Genomic DNA, 27181 nt, shown 5'->3' with positions numbered 1-27181 from the left:
TTCCAAAGACTACATGATGTGTACTATCATAACAAAATAAATGTAGAGGCAATATGAGAATCAAGTTGTCTTTCACTAATTCCAATGTGATCAAAATTTATAGATGTATACCAAAATTTCACTGTTGATATAAAATTATTTTTTGTTTTGGAAAAGTTATTTTTCATAAAATGTTTTTGTTATTTATATAATATATACACATAATACATTTACATTACTATTTTAAAACTTGCTTTAAGTTCTAATACTGTAAGTGTTGATAGATAACAAAAATAAAAGCTTTTAGAGTCTTCACTTATTTTTAAGACCAAAAAGTTTGAGATTTGCTGATGTAAGAGCAAATATAAATAAAAATAGATTTCAAATCAATTTACCATCACCCTTAATACAAAAGTAGGGCACCAGGTTTTCAGTGTTTTACAGACTAAACACACAGAGGAAGCACAATACTTTGTAATTTTTACCTCTTCTCCTTCTATCTCAGGCCGAATGGCATCATCCAGCTGCAGGGGCAGGCGGGGTTCAGCCAAACTGATCACATAAATCTGAAAGTGAGAGATTGCCAAAAATAACAGGAAGCACAAAAAAACTGGTATCTTTTGGTTAAAACAATAATCTACCACTGACTTAACATGATGTAGTGTTTGCATACATCTTTAACTGAAACTACCTGCTGAAATAAAAAAAGTGAAGAATATTTTTCACCTATAAAATGTGGATAATAATGTTTCTTGCCTTATTCTATGGGTTGCTAGGCCAACAAACACTTAGTAAACCCTAAGATGCATATCATTGTAATAAGTAAGTAATGACTGGAATACATGGGACTGAGCCTAAGGCCTAGCTTTATCATAAAAAAGCTCCATCTCAGGGCTTCAATTAAAAGGAGGTCTACTGAAAGAATAAAACAGAGTAAGGGATGTGAAAACAGTTTACTCACAGGATGGGTTTATTAACATATGAGTTGTTACTGCTGTTAACAGCACTGGGTCAGTGCTTACACTAGGTCCAAATTCGTCCATCTGTTAAAACTCCTCTTCCTTCTTTCGTTCATTTTTTTCCCCAATTATCCCTTCATTGCCTCCTCTCATCAAATACATTACATCTGATTATTTGCTGCTGTTCTAATTGGGAGCTGCCTTAAAGGATGTTCCTTTATGGGTTATGTTGCTAAATTTCCCTCAATATCCACTAATACCAATTTCACATTTTAGTGATAAAAAGCAATTTGGTCATAAAAACTCCGCTAGGGTTTTTTGGCTACCACTAAAAAACATATTACCATATTACTTAGCCCTGACTACACCTGGAAAATCTGCTAAAGCACAAAAGGGAAACAGATATTATTTAGTTAATTCAGGAAAAGAAAATTACACCCTTACGAGTTTGCAGATCATATTTAGCATTCAGCTCAGACACTTCAAGAAAAAAATGTCAGAAGGATACTTCAGTCCCCCTTTAGTAAAATAAAATTATTTATCACCATTCTCTTCACACAAAGTGTAGGGTTCACCTTTGATGAATTAACAGGAAAACTTGACCTCCAATCCCAAGTTGGAGAACACAAGGCATCTTCCACTTTGACAAGTGGAAATTGATGTCCTTCACTAGGTTGTATTTTGATTCCCAGAACCACACATCATGCTTGGCACAATGTATATACATTCAGCAATTGCTGACTGAAAGTCATTGCTTTTTATAAAATCCTATTTAATAAATAACACTTTATGTTTTGTGGCAAAATTTGCAAGCTCCTTATTCTTTATTATTAAGGTTGTCTTGCATTCTAGATAGTATCTTTAAAGGCTTTGTTAATAACACATTTTAACAGACACATAGAAAGTATACATATTTATGGAAGAGCATGTAATATTTCAATGTATGTATACAATGTGTAATATATATTTAGGGTAAACAGATCTATCTCCACAAGCACTGACCATTCCTTTACAGCATACACATCCAAAATCCCATCTTCAAATTCTTTTTAAATACAGAAATGTAATACATTAACATTATCTATGGTCACTATGGAACAGAACCCCAGAAAGTCTTATTTTTACCTAACCATAACTTAGTGCCCATTAACCTTTTCCTTTCGTTTCCTCCCCTTCCCCAGCCTGTTAACCACTATTATGCTTTTAACTCCTAAGAAATCACATTTGTTTTAGACTCCACATATGAGTGATATGACATGATACCTGTCTTTCTGTGCTTAGCTTATTTCACTTAATATAATGACCTCCAGTTCCATCCTTCCTGTTGTAAATGACAAGATTTCATCTCTTTTTCTTTTTTATGGCAGAATACCTTAAAATTGCATTTCCTTGCCCTAGTCAAAACATTTTATTAAAGCATTATAAGATTATAAGAAAGATGAGGCATGCTATGTTTCTTGGCCAGTGTATGTGGACATCTTAATTAAAAAATTATTTATTAGGGTTGGCATTGTGCTATAGCAGGTAAAACTGCTGCTTGTGATGCAGGCATCCTATATGGGCGCGGGTTCAAGTTCCGGCTGCTCCACTTCCAATCCAGCTCCCTGCTAATGGCCTGGAAAAAGCAGCAGAGGATGGCCCAATCTTGGGCCCCTGCTACCCTCCTGTGGAGTTCCACATTCCAGGCTTCAGCCTGGTGCACCTCTGGCAGTTGCAGCCATTTAGGGAGTAAGCCAACAGATGGAAGACCTCTCCCTCTGTCTTTCCCTCTCTGTACCTCTGCCTTTCAAGTAAATAAACTTTTATTTGTGTGTGTGTGTGAGAAGGAAAGAGAGAGCGCGAGAGAGAAATAGACAGAAAAAGACAGAGAGAGAGAGAGAGAGCGAGCGAGAGAGCACATCCAGTAGTTCACTCTCCAAATCTGTGCAATGTTTCAGGCTGGGTGAGGGCTGAAAGCAGAGCCAGGGGGGCCGGCGCTGTGGCTCACTTGGTTAATCCTCCATCTGCAGTGCTGGCATCCCATATGGGCGCTGGGTTCTAGTCCCAGTTGCTCCTCTTCCGGTCCAGCTCTCTGCTGTGGCCCGGGAGGGCAGTGGAGGATGGCCCAAGTGCTTGGGTGCCTGCACCCACATGGGAGACCAGGAAGAAGCACCTAGTTCCTAGCTTCGGATTGGCATAGCGCTGGCTGTAGTGGCTACTTTGGGAGTGAACCAATGGAAGGAAGAGCTTTATCTCTGTCTCTCTCTCTCACCGTCTATAACTCTACCTGTCAAATAATTAAAAAAAAAGAAAAGAAAAAAAAAAAAGGACAGAAAGAAAGAAAGAAAGAAAGTAAGCAAGCAGAGCCAGGAACTCAATTCGGGTCTCCCATGTTAGTGGCAAAGACCTAATCAACTTAAGCTGTCACTGCTGCTCCCCAAAGTCTGCATTAGCAGAAAGCTGGAGTCAGCAGCCACAGCAGGGTATCTAAACCAGGTATTCCAATATGGGATGCAGTCATCTTAACTGTTATGCTAACCACTAGTCTAAACATGCACCTCTGGACTTTCTGTAACAATCAGTTCAGTTAAATACCACCATACACTCAAATTACGGAGTACATATGGTGCCATGTCTCTGAATCTGTCTGCCTGTCAGACTGTTTGTCTCTCTTACATATGCTCATGTACACACATACTTCCACAGGAGTGGAGGTGGGGGTTAAGAAGAAACCAGTCCAGTTTGTCTTTTTTTTTTTTTTGGGCAGTAGAGTTAGACAGTGAAAGAGAGAGAGAGACAGAGAGAAAGGTCTTCCTTTTTTCCGTTGGTTCACCTCCCAAGTGGCCACTACGGCCGGCGCACTGCACCAATCCAAAGCCAGGAGCCAGGTGCTTCCTCCTGGTCTCCCATGCAGGTGCAGGATCCAAGGACCTGGGCTATTCTCCACTGCACTCCCAGGCCACAGCAGAGAGCTGGAGTGGAAGAGGAGCAACTGGGACAGAATCCGGCGCCCCAACCGGGACTAGAACCTGGGGTGCAAGCGCCGCAGGCGGAGGATTAGCCTAGTGAGCCGCGGCGCCGGCCTACCAGTTTGTCTTAAAGACTATTCCTTAAGAGAAATTTAATGATTCATGTTATAGACACAATCTAGATCTAAATCTGAGCCACAGGTTCAACACTGTGGGGTTACTTCAATAGTACTAAATATGCATGTATTTACACATGGTACTTTCTTTTCAGTGACAATGAACACTCGTATTTGTATGCCTGAAGAAAAAAAAACTGATGAAGGATCAATAAGTCTTATACTCTCTCTTTTGACGACTCTATGCCATAAAAATCACAGAACTATAATGAAATATAATTATTAAGAATCATTAATAAACCTTCAAAAGGTTATTACCGCAGAAGAAAATTCATGAGGTAGGTTCCTAATATTGAATAAGCTTTTTAGATGTGGTCTATACTTTTTCCTACATGACTGTGGTAGACTGTGTAAAAAGAGCTGCAATAATTCCTCCTGCAAAGATGTTCCTTTGCAATGATATTCCCTGTCTTCCCACCAAGAGCTGGAATCAATTTTTCCATCCCATAAATCTGTTTTTCCATGTGACTTTGACAAATGGAATATTCAGCACACATTAAATAAAAAGAAGCTTGAAAAATGTATGTGTACTAGTGCTGCTGTCTCTCTCCCCTGGGAACCCTCATGGTACCATATAGTCAATGCCACAGGAGCAGATCTGATTCAGGAATCAACTTATAAATCTCAATATTTTACATCAACTCTAATTAACAGCACATGGATTTGACATGAAAAGTTTTAAAAACTACTCAAATCTATTTCTACACATACTTTTATATTCTGAAAAGAGTTACCTTCTGAACATGTAACTCAACATCTTGTTGTGTACAGCTTCCAATTTTCTGATTCACTTTTCTCACAACGCCTTCCACATCTACGATGCTCTCTTTGTTGATGCTGTCAAAAGAAGAAATTCCCTACTTTAATCATCTCATCAGAGGTGTCAGAATTCATTTGGTGTTTCAGCAGTAAAGCTGAATATATTAAATTCTTTTAATACAGTAAGCCACTTGAGATAAAACCGGTTTATTTAACCTACTTATAATAAGCTATTATGCAGCACACTTTGTGAGATTTTTTGAAGAGATATTTTTTATGCCATAATTTAGTTATCATTTATACAATATTCTGGACACAAAAGCCAATCAGACCAGTACTGGACTGTGAAAAGTAGTAAAATAAATAAATAAATTAATTTAAAAAATGGGGTTGACACTGTGGTGCAGTGGGTTAATCCTCTGCTTATGGCACCAGCACCTCATATGGGCACCAATTCTAGTCCTGGCTGCTCCACTTCTGATCCAGACCTATGCTATGGTCTGGGAAAGCAGTGGAAGATGGCCCCTGCACCCACATGGGAGAACTGGAGGAAGCTCCTGGCTTCGGATCAATCCAGCTGCAGCTGTTGTGGCCGTTGGGGAGTGAACTAGAAGATGGAAGACCTCTCTGTCTCTCCCCCTCACTGTCTTTAACTTGACCTCTCAAATAAATAAAATCTTAAACAAACAAAAAAAAAAACTCTTTCAATTATTTATTAAAGAACATTTCCATTGCTATATTTGAGATTCACTAAGATCAGCATTTCTTATAACAAACAATGCTTTTAATAAATGCAATTACTGATACAAAATGGAATTAAACAATACAAGAACATTGACTGAAAAGATTTCAAGGTAATAAGAGGACATAAGAGTATTATTTTGCAATTAAATTTGCATTACCTATAGTTTGAGAATACTTTGTCACTGATTTTTTTTAAGATTTATTTATTTATTTGAAAAGCAGAGTTACAGAGGCTGAGGCAGAGAGAGAGAGAGAGAGGTCTTCCATCCGCTGATACACTCTCCAAATGGCCCCAATGGCCAGAGCTGGGCTGATCCAAACTTAGGAGCCAGAAGCTTCTTCCAGGTCTCCCATATAGGTGCACAGGTCCAAGGACTTGGGCCATCTTCTGCTTTCCCAGGCCATAGCAGAAAGCTGGATTGGAAGTGGAGCAGCCGGGACTCAAACAGGCGCCAATATGGGATACCAGCACTGCAAGTGGCAGCTTTACCCACTATGCCACAGCGTTGGCCCCTTTGTCATTGATTTATAACAGCCTCCCAGACTGTGTACTCTCAAAGAATGCATATATGATCCTTAATGCATGATAAATGTAAAACAAATGGCTATCTGGGGCAGCTTATTCTATAAAAAACTTAAATTCTGAATACTGGATCCTCAAATTCTGAAATATAAAACATATGAAGTAGCTTATTAAACACAATTATTTTATCTCTAGTACACAACCAAGGAAGAAAAGATATTTTCCAAAATGGTGATCTCATACAAAATTCACCAGTTTTATGTAGCTTTATATTGATAGAATGTCACAAAATATTTGGTGAAAAGGACAAGATTTAACTTTCATGGAAGGTTCTATTCATTCTGATGAGGAACAGGATCCTTAGTCATTGTGGTACTCTCAGGCATTTCAGAAACTCAACTTATTTTACACCAGGAACACCACCACAATCCTATACAATGAATTTGTTCTAGGTTGGAAAGGGATTAAAACAAAGAGCTGAAGAGTTGTGAAGTAAGAACCTGTTACATTGCCTAGAATTCTGCATTTTTGTTACCAATTACCTTTTTTAAAAAATCAGTAGTACACATCTTTTTTTTAAAGATTTATTTATTTATTTGAGAGGTAGAGTTATAGATAAAAAGAAGAGACAGAGAAAGACATCTTCCATCTGCTGCATCACTCCCCAAATGGCCACAATAGGCAGAGCTGGACTGCTCCGAAGCTGGGAACCAGGAGCCTCTTCTGGGACTCCCACATGGCTACAGGGGCCCAAGCACTTAGTCTAGCTTCCATTGCTTTCCCAGGCCATTAGAAGGGAGCTGGATCAAAATAGAGCAACTGGGACTTGAACTGGTGTCCATATGGGACGCTGGCAAAACAGGCGGAGGCTTAACCTATGCCCGCCCAATGAACACATCTCTTGTATTCTCTTAAGTCAGCTGAACTAGAACTATCACTTAATACCTAGTTAAAATCTTGTGTACTAGGGGCTGGTGCTGTGGCACAGTGGGCTAAGCCTTTGCTTGCAGCGCTGGCATCCCATATGGGCACCAGTTCGTCTCCCAGCTGCTCCTCTTCTGACCCAGCTCTCTGCTATGGCCTGGGAAAGCAGTAGAGGATGGCCCATGTTATTGGGCCCTTGCGGCCAATTGGGGAGTGAACCAGAGGATGAAAGACCTTTCTCTGTGTCTTCCTCTCTGTAACTCTACCTCTCAAACAAAACAAAACAATCTTGTGTACTGAAGAAACTCAGACTTTATTACAGCAAAGAAGTAGTTATTGAACGAACATAAGGTTCCTCTGAGACCAGAAGGATTAAGAGGCTTCATTTTACTTCCCACCCACACGGAAAACCCAGAAGGAGTTCTAGACTCCCAATTTTGGCCTGCCCAGCCATGGCTGGGCAATTTGGGGAGTGTACTGAAACATTTATTTGTCAAGTCTGCCTTTCAAGGAAATGAAAATAAACATACGTACACACAAAACCCCAGCCTATTTAGATATCAATAAAATCGCCGGTGCCGTGGCTCAATAGGCTAATCCTCCACCTTGCGGCTCTGGCACACCGGGTTCTAGTCCCGGTCGGGGTGCCGGATTCTGTCCCGGTTGCCCCTCTTCCAGGCCAGCTCTCTGCTATGGCCCAGGAGTGCGGTGGAGGATGGCCCAAGTGCTTCGGCCCTGCACCTGCATGGGAGACCAGGAGAAGCACCTGGCTCCTGGCTTCGGATCAGCGATGCGCCAGCCGCAGCGCACCACATTGGAGGGTGAACCAACGGCAAAAGGAAGACCTTTCTCTCTGTCTCTTTCTCTCTCACTGTCCACTCTGCCAAAAAAAAAAAAAAAAAAAAAAAAAAAAAACATTCTGATTTTTTGAACTTTGGATAATTTATCTCAAGTATTTCTATATAGCTACTTCTAAACCTATTCCTACATATTTTTGATAATAGCAAATTCAGGAGGAAAAAATTAAAACAAAAAAATTTATGAAAAGGGGTCAGACTACACTTGATATTTAGAATTAGTGACTCTATTAAGATTTTAGGTTTACATTTTGAAACTAATATACTACTACATCTATGTTTTGAAAAAGGGTTGGATCTAACAGCAACTAAAAGCCTTAATTTTTACAGCAGATATAGTAAGGGTGGGAAAAAAAAAAGAAAAAAGAAAAAAGATGGTGCAAGGCAGAGAAACTCCTGGGCACTATTTTATTGCTAGAGAAATGAATCAAGTAAATTAAACACATCTTCTAAGAGCTAAGTCAGCTATTTTTATTATTACTATCCCCTCACACTATCACTGTATTGTGTTTTATACCCCTTTCATTTTCTAACCATCCTTCTGACCCTCCCTATAATTAATCACTCTTCAAATAAGATACATTAGCCTGGTCTTGATATTAAAATGCTCTAGCTAATAGGCATAACTGATTTCATGCCATCCATTAGGAACTGTCAACCATCAATAAATAGCTCAGTTCTAACTAAAACTGTCTTTATAAAAGAAAATCATAAAAAGCACCCATCTTTATGAAAACTGTTCTATACAAATATTTTGAATTTTTAAAAAATTTATTTGAGAGGTAGAGAGACAGAGACAGAGAGCTCCATGTGCCCATCCACTCCCTAAATGTTTACAACAGCCATGGCAACAGCTGAGAGCTGGGAACTCAATCCAAGGTTTCCACATGAGTAGCAGGGACCCAAACAGTTGAGCCATCACTACTTCATCCTAGGGTCTGTACTAGCAGAAAACTTGAGTCAGGAGCCAGAGTAGGGAATTGAATCCAGGAACTCTGATAAGAGAACTGGATTTTTTTTTTTAAATGCAAAATGTGTTTATTGGGAAGGTTTCCCACTCATCTTGATTCAGGGTGCTTTTAGTGCTGCTTCCTTTTTAAGGAACATCCTTCTGTAAGCCTTGCTTTTCCTCCTGTAGGCTGGCAGAGAACAGTGGAGCAGCCAACACACAAAACTACCATTTGTGCATGGCTGAAAACCGTGGTGATTTTATAGCATTCTGGGCACTTCACATCCATGAAATAGGAATTGGGGCTCTGCACCAGGTGCTTCTTCTTGTGTTTCCTCTTCTCCTCTTCTGGAGAGGGATGGAGGAGATCCTTTGTGAGAGGCATATTCCCGTGGGTAGGCCGGAAAGGCGAGAACTGGATGCCTTAACCACTATTCTAAATACTCCTTGCTCAAGATTCTTCTTTTTTTTTTTTTTTTTTTAAAGATTTACTTATTTACTTGAGAGGCAGAATTACAGAGAGAGGGACAGACAGAAAGGTCTTTCATCTGCTGGTTCACTCCCCAAATGGCTGGAACTGGGCCGATTCAAAGCCAGGAGCCAGGGGCTTCTTCGGGTCTTCCATGTGGGCGCAGGAGCCCAAGCACTTGGGCCATCTTCCACTTCCCAGGCAGTGGGATTGGAAGAGAAGTGGCTGAGACACAAACTGGTGCCCATACAGGATGCCAATGTCACAGGCAGAGGCTTAGTCTACTACATCAGAGCATCAGCCCCTCAAGCTTTTTTAGAAACAAATATATACAATACATGACTAATTCAAACAATTATGAAATAGGTAACTTGGAAAAAACAAACAGTACCCAGTTATTTGAAAGAACATTAGTAACATACACTTTACTACTTGGGCCCTCACTTGTGCCTCACTTGAGGGACACTTTCATTATCTATAGTTCTATCAATCTTTATTATCAGTTATCATATCTGTATTACATAAAAAGCAAGAAACTGGAAGCCAGCATTGTATTGTGGTGGGTAAAGCTGTGGACACCTCATATGGGTGCCTGTTTGAGTCCCAGCTGCTCTACTTCCAATCTAGCTCCCTGCTAGTGTGCTTGGGTAAGCAGCAGAAGAGAGACCAAGTACTTGGACCCTTGCACCCACATGGGAGACCAGGAAGAATCTCCTGGCTTCTGGCTTCTGCTGGTCGAGCAGTTGCCACCATTTGGGGAGTGAACCAGTGGACAGATCATCTCTCTGTGTCTCTCCTTATCACTCTGCCTTTCAAATAAACAAAGTAAATCTTAAAAAAAAGAAAGAAACTAAAAAAGTCTGACGGAACAACTAGAAGTAGGAACAATTATTGGATATTGCTGAAGTCAACTGAAGTTTATGCATACACAAGTATAAACACACCAAAACCAGGAAATGGAAAAGAGCCACAGATACCCTTCTATCATTGAGAAAAAGTTAAATACTCATCTCATGTCTTGATTGTCCTATGGTAGTAGTATTCACCCACACTCTTGCCATGGCTTCATATAAGCAGAAAGTACTTGCTCCTTTGAGTTTGGCCGTGTGACTTACTTGGTACCCTTCTCAGAAATCAATTGACCACATACATGAGGCTGTTTACACCACTAGTCTATAGGTCCATCTTTTTTTTTTTTTTTTTTACAGGCAGAGTTCAACAGTGTGAGAGAGAGACAGAGAGAGAGACAGAGAGAAAGGTCTTCCTTTTCTGTTGGTTCACCCCCCCCAAATGGCCGCTAAGGCTGGTGTGCTGCGCCAATCCGAAGCCAGGAGCCAGGTGCTTCTTCCTGGTCTCCACGCAGGTGAAGGGCCCAAGCACTTGGGCCATCCTCTACTGCCTTCCGGGGCCAGAGCAGAGAGCTGGACTGGAAGAAGAGCAACCGGGACAGAATCCGGTGCCCTGACCGGGACTAGAACCCGGGGTGCCGGCGCCACAGGCGGAGGATTAGCCAAGTGAGCTGCGGCAACGGCCTGTATGTCCATCTTTATGCCAGTACAACATAGTTTTGATTACTGTAGCCTAGAATGGTTGAGTTTCCCTTTTTAGTAATGCTTGAGATTATAAGTGTTTCAGATTTCAAATTTTCTCAGATTTTGAATATTTCCATATATATAATAAGATATCTTAGGGATGGGATCCAAGTCTAAACATAAAATTCATTTGTTTCATATATACCTAAAGCACAGAGCCTGAGGGTAATTTTAGACAACAGTTTTAGTGATCCTGCATTTTGATTCAGACCTTTCATATGAGGTTACATGCAGAGTTTTCTACTTGTGATGTCATGTTGATGCTCAAAGTTTCAGATTTTGGATTTTCAGAGTAAGGATGCTTTCTACCCATAGCAAGGTATAAAATCCAAAGTGTGAGTCCTCCAACTTCGTTGCTTTTTTAAAAGATCATTTTGGCTATGTGAAGTCCTTTAAGATTCAAGTACATATTTTAGGACAGGTTTTTAAAATTTTTGTAAAAAAAAATGCTTTTGGTATCTTGAATGATTATATTAAATCTGTAGATTGGTTTGGACAGTTGTCATGATACTGAGTTTTGAGTTCATCTGCTACTTTTTTTCTTTTTGACTCACACAATCTTAATAAAGTCATAAAAAATAAAATTCTCGAGTTCCCAGATATGATCTGGCTACAAAGGCTTTGAAATACATCTGGAATGACTTATCATACAAGTCTGTTTTCTTTCGGGCAGGCTTATTTATGCCTCTCAATTACTATCCTTCAGAAATGCCGAAGATCATAATAGAACTCTGCAATAGGGAGAAGAAGTAACAAAGAAAAAAGAAATTAAGAGAAACGTGCTTGAGCAGCCAAGAAAGCAACAAGTTTCAAAACAGAGAGAATAGTATCAATGGATCGAAAAGGACTGAGTAGCTACATATCTCCAAATATTTTTGATAATTTAGCAATAATGAATGGATGCAAATCCAAATAATTTTCCTGATAATTTTTAATTTGGGAGTTACTGACATCTTGCTAGAATTGATTAGACTATCATTTCTTGCTCTCTCCCTTTGTCTCTCCCTCTTTCTTTGTTAACTCTTTCAAATAAATAAATAAACCTTTAAAAACAAAACAAAACTATATAATACGGGGCAGGCATTGTGGTGTAGTGGGTAAAGCTGCAGCTTGCAATGCCAGCATCCCATATTGGCGCTGTTTTGTGTCCTGGCTGCTCCATTTCCAATCCAGCTTCCAGCTAATGGCCTGGAAAAAAAGTAGCAGAAGATGGCCCCCAAATGCTTGGGCCCTTGCTACCCTCGTGGGAGACTTGGAAGAAGTTGTTGGCTTTGTCCTGGCCCCAACACTGGCTGTTGTGGCCATCTAGGAGAGTGAACCAGTAGATGGAAATCTCCCTTTGTCTCTCCCTCTAACTGTCAAATAAATCAATCTTTTTTTTTTTTTTTTTTTTGACAGGCAGAGTTAGTGAGAGAGAGAGAGACAGAGAGAAAGGTCTTCCTTTTCCATTGGTTCACCCCCAAAATGGCCGCCACAGTTGGCACACTGCACCGATCTGAAGCCAGGAGCCAGGTGCTTCCTCCTGGTCTCCCATGTGGGTGCAGGGCCCAAGCACTTGGGCCATCTTCCACTGCCTTCCTGGGCCACAGCAGAGAGCTGGACTGGAAGAGGGGCAACCGGGACAGAATCCGGCGCCCCAACCGGGACTAGAACCCGGGGTGCCGGCGCCACAGGTGGAGGATCAGCCTAGTGAGCCGCGGCGCCGGCAAAATAATCAATCTTAAAAAAAAAAAAACTACACAAAATCTAAGTGTAGTAGTATCAGCAATAACATCTTGGTTGAACTTACATTTTTAGTTTTACCTTCAATCTATGTTTTTTTCTTTCTTTTAAATTTATTTATTTGAAGGTCAGAGTTATAGAGTGGTAGAGGCAGAGGCAGAGGCAGAGACAGAAAAAGAGACCTTCCATCTGTTGGTTTACTCCTCAGATGGCCGCAACAGCTAGAGCTGTGCTGATTTGAAACCAGGAGCCAGGAGCTTCTTCCAGGTCTCCCACACGGCTGCAGGGACCCAAAGGACTTGGGCCATCTTCTACTGCTTTCCCAGGCCATAGCAGAGAGCTGGATCGGAAGTGGAGAAGCCTGGTCTCGAACTGCACTGCAGGCAGTGGCTTTATCTGCTTTGCCACAGCACCCGCCCTCTATGGTTTCTTTGTAGAAATCCATTTAAAGCCTCTGAGGGCCAGCTTATTAAATATATATATATATATAATCCCCATAAACCAATTATCTAGGTACTGTACATGGAAATTGGCTATAACACACTGACACTGAACCTGAGAGTATGGGTGCCAGTGAGTGCTCTTTTTTGTTATGATACTGCGATCCTCCTTCAGAAACCTCCCATGCTTTAGGTAACATGTGACCTGAGACAAAATCCAGTGATGGGCCCTGAGTTTACTGATAAATTAGCTACTAAAAAACTCAAATGCTCTCTCATCCTTTTAAGGAAAAGAAGGAAGTATGAAAGAAGCGAGGGAAGGAAAAAGAGAGGAACAAAGATTGCTTCATTATTTTCTCCCCCTTTAAAACAACAGACTCAAGCAAATCACATTTTGAAGACTAGTGGGGTAGGCCTGGAGTAGATAAAAATAATCATAAACACTGAGAAAAGGTAGTTGTTGCAGTAGGTGGTTTGGAAGTTACTGGTGGAGGATCTAAAGTGAAAAAATATTTGACAGCACACAACTTTATTCAAAAGTTTTCATATAAATGAAATGTACACTTTTCATGTAAATGACAGACAAAAAACTCCGGGGAAAAAGTAGTTCCTTTATCTCTTCCTGATTGGGTCCCACTTTAGGGTACTGACTTTGGCCTAGTCCTTTAGGAGTATACCACAGGATCACCTCCAGTCCAGCCTGTCATATATACATCTTCAAATTCCCACATCCACCAGAGTACCAGGACCACACTAGGTGCTAAACAGAAGTTTTCTAAATCAATATACTTTTTCTGAGTAGCGTTTTGATATTTTCCAGATCTAACAGTTAAAGTGGCAAACTGAAATTTTAACCTACCAACTAGTAAAACATCTTTTTTAGGTGAAAGATCTAGAAAGGAAAGAAAATAAACAAACTTGTGTGTTGCTAGGTGATTCATTAGAGAATAGGAAACACTGCTGTGACTCACCAGCTACCAATAAATCATTCAACCACAATGACTAATACAAAGAAAAATAAAATACTTATATATACAAGGCCATCAGGGCTACCTTCTAAAAACTTGAACTTTATAAGACTCAACCTTGATCAACACAAACTGGTCTGTTAATCACCTTAAATAAAAAGGCACTAAAATAAAATAATAAATTAAAAGACAAAAGAGGATAATTTTTTGCCTCAACTCCAGTATTGGCTACTAACTATTATATAACTAATGTGCACATAAGATGAGGATCCAGAAACACTGGCCTAGACAGGGAGAGCATCTTCTTGCTTCCAAATTTCATTTAAAGGCTTTAAACTATTCAGATATACAATTAGGAATCTGTTCTTAAAATCTCGAGGGAATTACATGTACAAACATCTCTATGTAACTCATTCAAACTGTCTCATTTTTATACACATTCAGCCATGAGAAAATTGATTTTCCAACAAATTGATTAAAATAATGTGGTGAAGACTCTTGTGGCACTTAAATCCAATTAGTGAGTCAACTTTTTTGATTACTATATTGATTAATTGGATATTCCTAGGACAGATAATTTTGGGAAAATAGTTGACTAGAAACTGAACTACAATGCTTCTTTTAAGGAAAATACTCAAAAACTAGAAATTGCTAGCAGGTTCAATTTAGTCAATAATGCTAAAGATAATTTACTTCAGATTTAATATCTAAAGTAAATGCTAAGATGGTTATCTACTTAAGATATTAAAAGTGACCCCATATTTTGCCTTTTAAATGATTACAAAACCCCAGCTGGAACTATCTCAGTTGATATTTTTAATAGTGGAGTCCTTGCTTTTTTCCACCTGGTATATGGCCAGAGGGAATAGAGTAAATGTAAGGCCTTGTGGAATTAACATATAAATACCATTATTTCTCTCACTTCGCTGTGTGTGAGTTCATGTTTTAATGTCTGGTATCTCTGGATGGTAAATTCAAAATGGAAACATCTTGAAAGTAAGTAAATAGTCTTTAGCCACTCCCACAGTACTAAAAATAACTGCAAGCATTTCATACACAAAAACTGATCTAAGAATGAAAATTAAATGGAGACTAAATCGCCCTTTCTCTCTCAGACATATTTCTATACACACTATTTTCTAAATCAGATTCCAGCAGAATGGCTGGTTGGCCCATCAACAAAAGCTACCCAAAGAGAATGTGTTACTAAATATTCTGTTGAATGATCTCATGCTGCATTGGTTCTAAAATTTAATATAAGCTGGAACATTTATAAATAAGGATGTTTTGTTTTATTTAAGCAAAAGAATTCACCAGGATTGGTTTACATGCTGTTGGTTATGTGCTTTTTAAATCAAGATTGAAAGCTGATAGAATATGAAGGAATGGAACTCAAAGTATTTTCCAAATATTTCCTTTGTCATTAGAAACTAAATGATAAACAGGAATGAGATCCTGAAGAGTTCAGCAAAACAATGAAAATACAGGCAGCCTAGAAAACTCAGTTTTCATTAGAAAGTATGATATATCCAAGGGTCCAGTTTAGGAATGGAAATCAACCGTTATACCGACAAATACTATACAATACATTCAAATCTCCACATTAGATAATGGAATCAGGAATCTGTGAGACAGGGGAGCTTCTGGCAAGATAAAAAGAAGGGAACAGAGGATAAGGATGCAGTGAGAGCAGTTCTTGGAACAGAACATGGGGTTCTATAAGGTGAGAAGGAGATTGAAAAGAATGGAGAAAAAACAGAGACTGATAAAAAAAAGACTAAAAGTCTTGAAGAGGTCCAACAGAAGATTAGGAGGCATGGGAGAAGCAGACTAGTGGAAATTATGGTCTGACAGAATGGTGACTGCAGTTTAAAATGCTGAAGTTGGGGCCGGTGCTGTGGCACAGTGGGTTAAAGCCCTGGCCTGAAAAGCCAGCATCCCATATGGGTGCTGGCTCGAGACCTGGCTGCTTCTGATCCAGTTCTCTGCTATGGCCTGGGAAAGCAGTAGAGGATGGCCCAAGTCCTTGGGCCCCTGCACCCACGTGGGAGACCCAGAGGAATTTCCTGGCTCCTGGCTTCGGATCGGTGTAGCTCCAGCAGTTGCAGCCATCTGGGGAGTGAACCACTGGATGGAAATCCTTTCTTTCTCTCTCTCTCTCTCTCTCCCTCCCTCCTTCCCTCCCTGCCTGGCTCTTCTCTCTGTGTAACTCTGATTTTCAAATAAATAAATAAGTCTTTTAAAAAATAAAATAAAATAAAATGGTGAAGTTCTCAGGGGCAAAAATCCAAGCTGTGACCATAGGAGTGAGTTGTTAAAAAGGAGTAATGATGAAGACAGTGGAGAAAAAAGGACCAGTAAGGCCAGGGTATTTCATAATGACACTCAAAATGAAAAGAAGGCTTGAAAGGGGAGGAGTAGACTACTATTAGCCAAAAAATAAGATGTTTTTTGGAGAAGAAACCTATTTCAGTCTTTGGGTTTTTCATGAACTCAAAAGGCTGGAACTTTAATTTACTGAACACAAATAAGTTGAGGAGATTAGCTGCCTAACCAATAGCACTGCCATTTTCTTTGCTAAGAGGCAACTTTTGTTCAGTAACCACCCTTTATTTCTCACATGTGCTAAAGGAAGGTGAGCTTATCCTAGCTCTAGAGAGAGGGTCATGTTTAGTCTCAGCTCATACAGACCACCTGCTATAGATTAAAGGTTATCATTTCAGTTCTAGTGTCTCGTTTCTCAAATTAGATACTTTTAAGTCATCTTCTATTTGGTTATTTTCCTCACCCCACCCATAAGCAGTAAGCAAAAAGGTAAGACTCATGTTTTTATCAACTGATTGGGCAAACATCACAATCTGTTTCAAGAAGACAGCTGGTTTTGCCATAACACTTGTTTTGGAAATGTGAAATTGTTCCAATAATATGGATGCAGTCATATTAGGGAACAATTTGAGCACAATGAGAGTTTTTATATTTGCCTATGCCAGACTCCAACAGTGAGAACACTTGGTTAGTGCAAATAAGAGTTTGGTTAATGCAAACAAAAGTGTTCAGGTAAACTTAGCACACAGACACATATAATACACAAACATGTGGGTGGGTATTGTGGCATAGCACGTCAAGTAGCTGCTGCATGGGACACCCACACTCCTCATTAGAACTGCTGGTTCCAGTCCTGGTTGCTCTGCTTCTGACCCATTTCCCTGCTAATGTGCCTGGGAAACAGTGGATGGCAGCTCAAGTACTTGAGTTCCTGCTACCACCCACCTGGGTGACCCAGATGGAGTTTCTGGCTTCTGATTTCACCTGGCCCAGCCCCTGGTTGTAGCCACAATTCGTGGAGTAAACCAGAGGATGGCAGAAAATTTCTCTTTTTCTCTATCACTCTACCTTTCAAATAAATAAATCTTTTTTACAAAACAAAAGTTAAAAACCCACAGCAAACATCTACGTGTGACCTACGTGATTAGGCCCACCCCTCCACATCTGGTGTTAGAACTTTTCCTCCAATTTCAAACAGTTTTCCTTCCATTACTTTTTTTTTTTTTTTTAAGATTTTACTTATTTGAAAGGCAGAGTTACACAGAGGCAGAGAGAGACACAGAGGGGGAAAGAGAGGGAGGGAGGGAGGGAGGGAGAAAGAAAAAGAAAGAAAGAGAGAGAGGTCTTCCATCTGCTGCTTCACTCCCCAAATGGCCGCAACAGCTGGAGCTATGCTGATCCGAAGCCGGGAAGGAGCCAGGAGCTTCTTCCCGGTCTCCCATGCAGGTGCAGGGCCCCAAGGACTTGGGCCGTCTTCTACTGCTTTCCCAGGCCATAGCAGAGCGCTAGATTAGAAGTAAAGCAGCTGAACTTGAATCGGCACCCATATGGGATGCCAGAACTGCAGACACAGGCCCCTAAAAGCTTTTCAAGTATTTATTTGAAAGGCAGAGAGAGAGAGAATGAGAGAGAATTCTTCTATCAGTTGACTCATTCCCTAAATGACTGCAACAGCTGGAGCAGGGACAGGCTGAAGCTAGGAGCTAGAAAATCAGTCTAAATCTCTCATGTGAGTGGAAGAGACCTAAGCATTTGCGCTCATCCTCACAGACCCAGGGTAAACATGAGCAGGAAGGTGAAATGGGAACTGGATCCAGGACTTGAATCCAGGCAGGCTCTCTGATATGGGACGCAGGCATGCCAAGTGGTGTCTTAAGTGCTAGGCCAAATGCCAGCCCCTCAGTTATACCTTTTTTCTTTTTTAAGATTTATTTATTTATTTTGAAGTCACAGTTATACTGAGAGATGAGAAGCAGAGAGAGAGAGAGAGAGAGAAGTCTCCCATCTGCTGGCCCACTCCCCATCCGGCCACAACAGCCAGATCCGAAGCTAGGAGCCAGGAGCCTCCTCAGGGTCTCCAACACGGGTGCAGGGGCCCAAGTACCCGGGCCATCCTCCACGGCTCCCCCAGGCCACAGCAGAGAGCTGGATTGGAAGTGGAGCAGCTGAGACCCAAATTGGCGCCCACATGGGATGCTGGCACTAAAGGCAGAGGCTCCACCCACAATGCCACAGCACCGGCCCCAGGTTATACTTTCTAAACGAATTTTTCTCCCTACCATTTTGATTCTCAATAACTTCGGAACAGGGTCTAATAGACTATATTCTAAAGAGACTTCTATTGTGAAGGGCTTTGAATTAATATATTATCAAACAGAGGAAGGAATATACGGAGGCTACAGTGTGAACCCTGCAGTCAAAAAGACCTTAGAAAAAGAAAAAAAAAAGACCTTAGTCAAAACATTTAACACTACATTTAACATTTAACACTACACTGTGGTGTAGTGGGTGAAGCCGTTGCCTGCAATGCTGACATCCCATACATCCACCGGTTTGAGTCTTGGCTGCTCCACTTCCCATCCAGCTCCCTGCTGATACACATGGGTAAGCAGTAGAAGATGGCCCAAGTCTTCCAGTCCCTGAACCCATGTGGGAGACCTAGAAGAAGCTTCCGGCTTCAGATCACCCCAGCTCTGGCCATTGTGGCCATCTGTGCAGTGAACCAGTGGATGGAAGATTCTCTGTTAATTCTTTCAAATAAATAAATTAATCTTTTAAAATAATATTTCAAATCTCACTTTCCTCATTTGTGAAAAAGAACAAACTAAAGGGAGACAGTGCTGTGGTGGCCCAGGTCCTTGGGCAACTGCACCCACGTGGGAGACCTGGAAGCTCTTGGCTCCCAGCTTCGGATCAACTCAGCTCTGGCTGTTGTGGGAGAGTGGAACCAGCTCTACCTCTCTCTGTAACACTTTTTTTTTTTTTTTATTTGACAGACAGAGTTAGACAGTGAGAGAGAGAGACAGAGAGCAAGGTCTTCCTTCTGTTGGTTCACTCCCAAAATGGCTGCCACGGCCAGCACTGCGCTGATCCAAAGCCAGGAGCCAGGTGCTTCTTCCTGGTCTCCCATGTGGGTGCAGGGGCCCAAGCACTTGGGCCATTCTCCAATGCCTTCCCGGGCCACAGCAGAGAGCTGGACTGGAAGAGGAGCAACCGGGACTAGAACCCGGCACCCATATGGGATGCCAGTGCTGCAGGCAGAGGATTAACCAAGTAAGCCACGGCACCGGTCCCTCTGTAACTCTTTCAAAAGAATATCTACACATTTTAGGGCTGCCGTGAAGATGAAACAAGAAAATCCAAGTAAAACACTTTACATCTCCATACTTAGTATATGTCAATTTTTTTTAAAGATTTATTTATTTATTTGAAAGAGTCACACAGACAGAGGAGAGGTAGAAACAGAGAGAGAGGTCTTCTATCTGATGGTTCACTCCCCAATTGGCTGCAACGGCCAGAGCTGTGCTGATCCAAAGCCAGGAACCAGGAGCTTCTTCCGGGTCTTCCATGCGGGTGCAGGAGTCCAAGGACTTAGGCCATCTTCTACTGCTATCCTAGGCTATAGCAGAGAGCTGGAGAGGAAGTGGAGCAGCCAGGTCTTGAACCGGTGCCCATATGGGATGCCGGCGCTTCAGGCCAGGACCCCAATATATGTCCATTATTACTGCCTTTATTTTGAAAATATATGTATTTTTCTTTGTTTGAAAAACAGAGACAGTGAGAGTGAGATAGAAAGAGATTGATCTCCTGTCTGCTGGTTCACTATCCAATTGCCTCTAACAGTCATGGCTGGGCCAGACTGAAGTCAAGAGCCTAGAACTCATTCCAGGTCTCCCACGTAGGGGGCAGGGAGCCAGCTACTTGAGCCATCATCTGTTACCTCCCAGGGTATAAGCAGGAAGCTGGAAAGGGAAGCAGAACTGGGGCTCGATCCTGACTGTGGCACTAAAATCTTGCCCCTATTATTGCTATTATAATAAGCCAACTTATTACTTTCCCTCTATGCCATATTGGGGAAGATTCTGGTGACCATTGCAATGTACTTTCCAGACCTGGTATAGGACTAGTAAAAGGAACACAAATAAATATACAAATTCATGCTAGTTATCTTGTCAAGATAAAGCGAGAACAGTCACTATACTGAATTTTAATAACAAATTAGGTGTTTTTAAATATTAAAAATATCTCACATGCAATAAAAATACCAAAGTCCAAAAGTTAAAGCTTAGTTGAATAGAGACTTCAGAAGGAGATTGAGAAGAGTTTGGTCAATGAGAAACCCTTTGTCACCAGTTGACTGGGAATCAAATCTCTGGGTTCTCTGGCCCTCTTTAAGGCCCAGCTGTCCACTAGTGCTTTGCAAAAATAAAAGGTGTAAGTCATCCTAGTAGTTCTATGAAGACTTATTTTATGAACTCATTCTTCTTCATCAAAACCCAAGAATTCGGAGTCTAAAATAATCTAGGTGAAAAGTATACACTATTCAATAAGGCACAGACCAGGGATTCTGAAACTACAATACAGGCTTTCTTTAGTAGAACAAAAAAAGTCAGGGACTCTCAGTAATCAAAGAAACTAGTTTTATTATGTTACTTTAATACCTAACAAGTATAAAATTAGTATAAATGCTGATGCTTTAAGTTTACAATCAAAATGAATTTTTAAAGAGAATAACAGAATAAAAACAATATTAATTTACTAAAACAAAACTGCTGACATTTGGTTTACTGTATAAAGCTGTAGCCTCAGCACTAATTCTATATTTAATCTGTTTCTGCATATGATTTCAATGCTAATAATGTGAAGAAAGCCTGTTCACAATTACATAAAACATTAACTCAGAGTTTGGTTCAGGATATTTGGGCCTCAAAATTAACCAAAATTTTGCAGAGCACAGTCCAACAATAACAATTTAAATAAAGTATCAGCTAATAATTTTATAAAACTCCTTGTTGATGTGAAAGTTAATGTGGTATTATTAGAAATATGCATAAAATGGGTTATTGAACATCTAATCTGCTAAATATTGAAACTGGAAATAGAAACATTTTTCCTTGCATGAGAACTATTGTTCTATCAGTTATCTGACAAAAATAGGATTCAGTACAGACAAAATAGGATTCAGTACAACTGCTCAAATGGTAAAGGTTTTTTTGAGTTCAGAAAGTCTCCACTACCAGGTACCACATGGAAACCAAGCCAGTCAGCATGTGTTTCTATTCAAACTACTGTGAAATCATCTCCACAGAACACAGATATCATTCAGTTACAGATGAATGCAATTGTAAATGTGATAGTAAATGCTAATAGAGGCACTACATTCACAGAGCAGCTCTCAAATGCAAACTGGCCTTTAAGATGCTATAGAACGACATCTTAAGGTTATTAAAAATAAAACTATCCTAAAATTAAATATATTTGATATATTTATTTATATTTTATATATTTAATATATATGGAAAATACCCAGCCTTTTAAAAATATATATGTAGACCCCTAAGAAATGAATGGAAAGAAACCAATCAATAAGTATTAATGAAGATATAATGAATAAAGCTGGCACTGTGGTATAGGTTAATCCTCCAACTGCAGTGCCGAGATCCCATATGGGCACCGGTTCTAGTCTGGCTGCCCCTCTTCCCATCCAGCTTTATGCTGTTGCCTGGGAAAGCAGTGGAAGATGGCCCAAGTCCTTGGGCCCCTGCACCCGCATGGGAGACCGAGAGGAAATGCCTGGCTCCTGGCTTCGGATCAGCTCAGCTCTGACTATAGTGGCCATTTGGGGAGTGAACCAACGGAAGGAAGATCTTTCTCTCTGTCTCTCCTTCTCACTGTCTATAACTTTACCTCTCAAATAAAAATAAATAAAACCTTAAAACAAAAAAAAGAGGTCATTGTTGGCACAGAGTCTGTCCAGTCTGAAGTGGGAAGTAACACTGTAATGACGGAACCAGCAGGCAGAATACTGCACATGGTTGGAAATAGGAAGCCATTAAATTTTAGATAAAACTGGCATTGAAAAAAGAAACTTATGACAAGTATAGACCTAAGGAGGGATCAGGAAGAACAGGTATCCCCAATAAATTTTAGTTTAATAAGTGATTGGACTATTTTGCTCTAACCAATTACACGTGGTAGAAATTATAAAGAGGGGCCGGCACTGTGGCATGGTGGGTAAAGCTGTTGCCTGTGGTACTGGTATCCGATATGGGTAATGATTCTTGTCCTGGCTGCTCTACTCCAATCAGTTCTCTGCTGTGGCCTGGGAAAGCAGTAGAAGATGGCCCAACTCCTTGGGCCCCTGTACCCACATGGGAGATCCGGAGGAGGAGGCTCCAGGCTCCTGGCTTTGGATCAGCCCAGCTCCGGCTGTTGCAACCATTTGATGAGTAAACCAGTGGATGGAAGACTATTCTCTCTCTGGCTCTCTGCCTTTCAAATAAATAAATAAATCTTAAAAAAAAAAAAAAAGAAATTATAAAGAACAAGACTAAACAGAGATGAAAACAATTTGAAGCCAAGTATCTAAAAAAATCATTTGAGAGATACACAGAAGACTTTAATCTCAAATATTTTTTAATAAATAATTAAAGTATTACTTTCATTTTAGGGCCCTATCTAAAAACAGGATTATCCTTCATGCTTATAAATATGGAAGTGCATGTGATAAAAATTCTTACTTATCATAGTTAAAATCAAATAGAGGAATATTTTAAAATTTATGTATTTATATTAGAGGCAAAGAAACATGAATAAACTTTTTGTTTTCACAGTGGAGCCAATAAACATCTGTTTTAAATAAAACCGTTTGTGGGGTGAGCATCTGACCCTCAGCAGTTAGGATGCTGCCTGAGACACCTGCATCCTGTATTGGAGTGCTTGAGTTTGAGTTCTGGCTCTGCTTCCAGTTTCCTGGTAACAGACACGCACGGCAGAGATGAGGGCTCCAGGGACTGGGTCCCTGCTACTTATGTGGGAGACTTGGAATTGAGTGCTAGGCTCTCGGCTTTGGCCTATCCCAGCCCTGGCTGTTGCAGTCATATTGGGGAATGAACCACTGGATGAGATAACTTTCTCTCTGCTTTTCAAATAAAATGAAAATAAATAAAAACTAAAAATAAGAAAATAAAACAGTTTGTTATACCTAGCCAATAATGATAATTTCCAGGAAAAGGATCTCGAAGGATAAAGAAAAAAAATCCATATACTGTTTCCCTTAATAAGTTCTAAAAAGCTTTTAGAGTTTACATACGATTTCACTTGATTGATTACTGACAGAGCAAGCAATAATTTTCAAAGTAAAGCTTTCTGTTCTTAATTTTCTTTAAAAGTTAGTACTTTGTGGACATGCACTTGACCTGTATCCCATACTGAAGTTCTTGGATTCCATACCTACCACCTACTAATCCAGACCCTGGGAAGTAGTGGGATAGCTCAAGTAATTGAATTTTTGCCGCCCACACAGAAGTTCCCTGCTCCCACCAGGATGTTGTAGGCATGTGGGCAGTGAATAAAAAAATAAGGGATAGCCACTGTGGCATCGCGGGTAAAGCCTGCAGTGCTGGCATCCCATCTGGGTGCCAGTTTGAGTTCTGGCTGCTTCATTTCTGATCCAGCTCCCTGCTGATGCACCTGGGAAAGCAGAGAAGGATGACCCAAGTCCTTGGGCCCCAGTACCCGTGTGGGAGATGAGGAAGAAGCACCTGGCTCTGGACTGGCTCAGGACTGGCTGTTGCAGCCATTTGAGAAGTGAACGAGCAGAAAGACCTCTCTCTCTGTCCCTATCTCTCTCTGTAACCCTGTCTTTCAAGTAAATAAAAAAAAAATCTTTAAAAAATAAGTAAATAACATTTTAGGAGATACTAAAAATTAGTACTTTGAACCTATCATACTGCTAACTTTCTGTCCGAAAGGAGATGTGACTTAGATTTCTATTACCAACAAGGATCAAGATTTCTGAACTACCTCAGAAGCACAGACTAAAATCACACAAAAAGGACAAGGTGACTGGCCTATCTGGAGCATGAGGTCATATTTCTAGGAAATTACATTATCAACCCACCAGAAAAAAACAAAAAAGTCACTAGAATAAACCTTATTTTTATCACTAGGATCTTAGTCATGAGAATTTTCTTTTTTATAAAGTAGCAAAAGTCATTACACATCTACTATTACTCAAGCTTGATTCCTTAACACACTAGTGCCAAAAGTTCAATAATTATAATTTGAGTACCACATGTTAACCCTATTGTATAAAATTGGCTCTATCTGCTTGTATATAACCAGTCAAAGGCTTTATAATTTGTAACAGCTCAACCTTTTCCCACACATTGCTAATTATATGAAGTCTGGTTTTCTAGGGGACCAAAAATAGCCACATGTTCTTTGTTAAAACAAAATTCCAAGTCATAAATTAATTGTTAAACCTGAATTACATCTAGTCCTTGATTAAGTTCCATTTCAGAAATTATTAAACCAAGCTAAATTATTTTTCTCATGACTGGAAGAAAGATCATCCTTATACCATCTGAATTGGATGAAGGCCTTTCTTTAAGCACCATGAAAGTACAATTAACTAAGTTCTGCTTAGGAGACCACTTCCAAGTATCTCTTCCAGCTGGTAATCTCTGGTTAAATCTGATAAAGTCAATTCTGTTACTAAGTCCCAGATTCTGAAGACCCAAAATAATAAGAATAACTTACTTGTAGATTACTTTAAGATGTTTACTTCTTATGGATTGACTGCCCACTTGTGAGCAGAATGTCTCTCAGTGAATAGTATGGGTGAGAGGGGTTTTCAAAAGAGTTTTAGGCTACAATTTCATCTTTTGGAAAATAACACTGCAGTTATAATGCAGTTTAGTGGAAGAAATGTATCCTCTATAAAACGATCAGCTTCATATATTAGTTTTAAGAACAAAGTTGATATATAAAAAATAAAAACATGAAGATTTATTGATTTGAGATTGCTTTTTTCCAGGAGATTAAATGTAATTTATCATGTTTGTGGTTTCCAGGTACTTTACTTCTGGTAATCAAGCTCATTTATGTCACACTTCACAGCATACACACTGATCTTAAAATGCTGGGTGACAAAAAGCATCCTCCAAGCAGACCTCCTCACTGACTATGAGGTGAAACTACCAGGAGAGACAGGAAGAAGACATGAAGGTGGCAGTGTCTGAATGCAGAACTGTGAAGTAGAGAGCAGAGGGCTATAGAAACAGTAGCACTAATACTACTGAATTCATCAACGAATTGATTTTTTTCATGACACTTAAGTTTTTAAACAGAAGAGCATGTCTTACTATGATACAACGAAATTCAATTTGATAAATATATCTCTAAACCAAAACCAGTTACTGAGCACACACTATATGTAAAAACTGTGCTTGGGGGTGTCAAAATGGGCCCAAACATAAATTAGGATATTAAATTGGATCAACTTTTCTAATGCTAAAATTCATAATTCCACCTGTATCAATCCATCTTTGAAAATATACATTTAAAGAAGAGACTTAAAAATGAATAGAAGAATATAGTATTTACTCTAGATTCCGTTTCTTTTTTTTTTTTTTTAAGATTTTTTTATTTGAAAGTCAGAGTTACACAGAGAGAGAGAGAGAAAGAGAGAGAGAGAGAGAGAAAGAGAGATCTTCCAGTCGTTGGTTCTCTTCCCAATTGGTGGCAATGGCCAGAGCTGTGCCTATCTGAAGCCAGGAGCCAGTAGCTTTCCCAGGCCATAGTAGAGAGCTGGATTGGAAGTGGAGCAGCTGGGACTCAAACCAGTGCCCACATGGAATACAGGCACTGCAGGCGGTGGCTTTATCTGCTAGGCCACAACACCGGTCGCCAATTTCTTTTTTAAGAACCATTTACACAAATAAAGTATTGTATTACTTATAAATGTAAAATTGTTTTCTCAGGTTTCCTTTGATCATCAACATGGAAATAAAAACTCAAATTGAGAAAAACATACAAGGGGACTTTCAAAAACTCATGGAAAATGTGTATTATGAAAGACTATACATGGATTTCAAAAACTTGGGCACCAAAATAAACTTACCTTTTAATTCCATTTTTCCAAAGATTTTTTTTGAAGTATTCTCATACAGGCCAACAAAACTAGCCACATAAACAACTACCAACTAACTCAGAGCCACAGCATGTATAACCACCTTTTTTTTCTACTTCAACATCCTGCCTCTTGCAAGCCGAACAAAACAATGTGCTTCTATAGGAACTCAGAGCTAGATAGCAAGACTGTAAGAGAAAAGCCAAGTTTTATCTTTTTTTTCCCCTAAACCTTCAGGCGTCAAAGCTCAGTTGTAACATATTATAACATACGTCTTACTTCCTTCCAGAGGAAATACTTTACAAGACTACATTCTTTTACTTTATACACTTTTATTATTCAGCTAGAGAACCTGTTGCTCAGCATGCAAATCTCAAACTGGGGGAGGGAGGGTAGGAGGAAATGAAGCTCAACAAACACAACAAATAAAGTTGCTCTGCTGAGTTGAGACTGCCAAGCTTTTTGTTACTCTACTTGAAAGTAAATGTGACTTGTCTGTACAGAGTGCTGCTTCAGCAATTCCAAATGAATTTTAAGCCTGTGCTCCATATTTTCTCTTTTGTAAGTTTAATGTATTCAGCAACACTGAACTGACAATTTAAATAACTACATTTTCAAACAAACGAAGCATTGATGTTAATGTATGAAAATGGTCCAAACCCCTGGGAGTCTTCGTTCCCACCATTGTTGACTCTGACAACAGGATATAATT

General features: G+C 39.9%; 2 protein-coding genes across 2 annotated transcripts in view; both read right to left on the bottom strand.

Moving 5' to 3' along the window:
• Positions 1 to 27181, bottom strand: part of DARS1 (aspartyl-tRNA synthetase 1) — a gene marked incomplete at its 3' end in the record, with an annotated part of 66391 nt that overhangs the window by 20915 nt on the left and 18295 nt on the right. The window contains 2 exon segments of the mRNA XM_070070986.1: positions 465 to 545; positions 4797 to 4899. Of these exon segments, the coding sequence (XP_069927087.1) occupies positions 465 to 545; positions 4797 to 4899 (184 nt within the window).
• On the bottom strand, positions 7942 to 27181 carry LOC108176835 (small ribosomal subunit protein eS27-like). Its single transcript, XM_051849599.2, has one exon. The coding sequence runs from the start codon at positions 9201 to 9203 to the stop codon at positions 8949 to 8951; it is 255 nt and encodes an 84-aa protein (XP_051705559.1). The 5' UTR covers positions 9204 to 27181; the 3' UTR covers positions 7942 to 8948.

Source organism: Oryctolagus cuniculus, chromosome 3 (genome assembly GCF_964237555.1).
Source record: "Oryctolagus cuniculus chromosome 3, mOryCun1.1, whole genome shotgun sequence".
NCBI classification, from domain to species: domain Eukaryota; kingdom Metazoa; phylum Chordata; class Mammalia; order Lagomorpha; family Leporidae; genus Oryctolagus; species Oryctolagus cuniculus.
Note: the sequence above shows the minus strand (reverse complement) of the source record. Positions and strands in the feature narration are given on the sequence as shown.

Excerpts from the sequence above, each read along its gene's own strand:
- LOC108176835 (XM_051849599.2), bottom strand. The coding sequence starts at position 9,203 with ATGCCTCTCACAAAGGATCTCCTCCATCCCTCTCCAGAAGAGGAGAAG.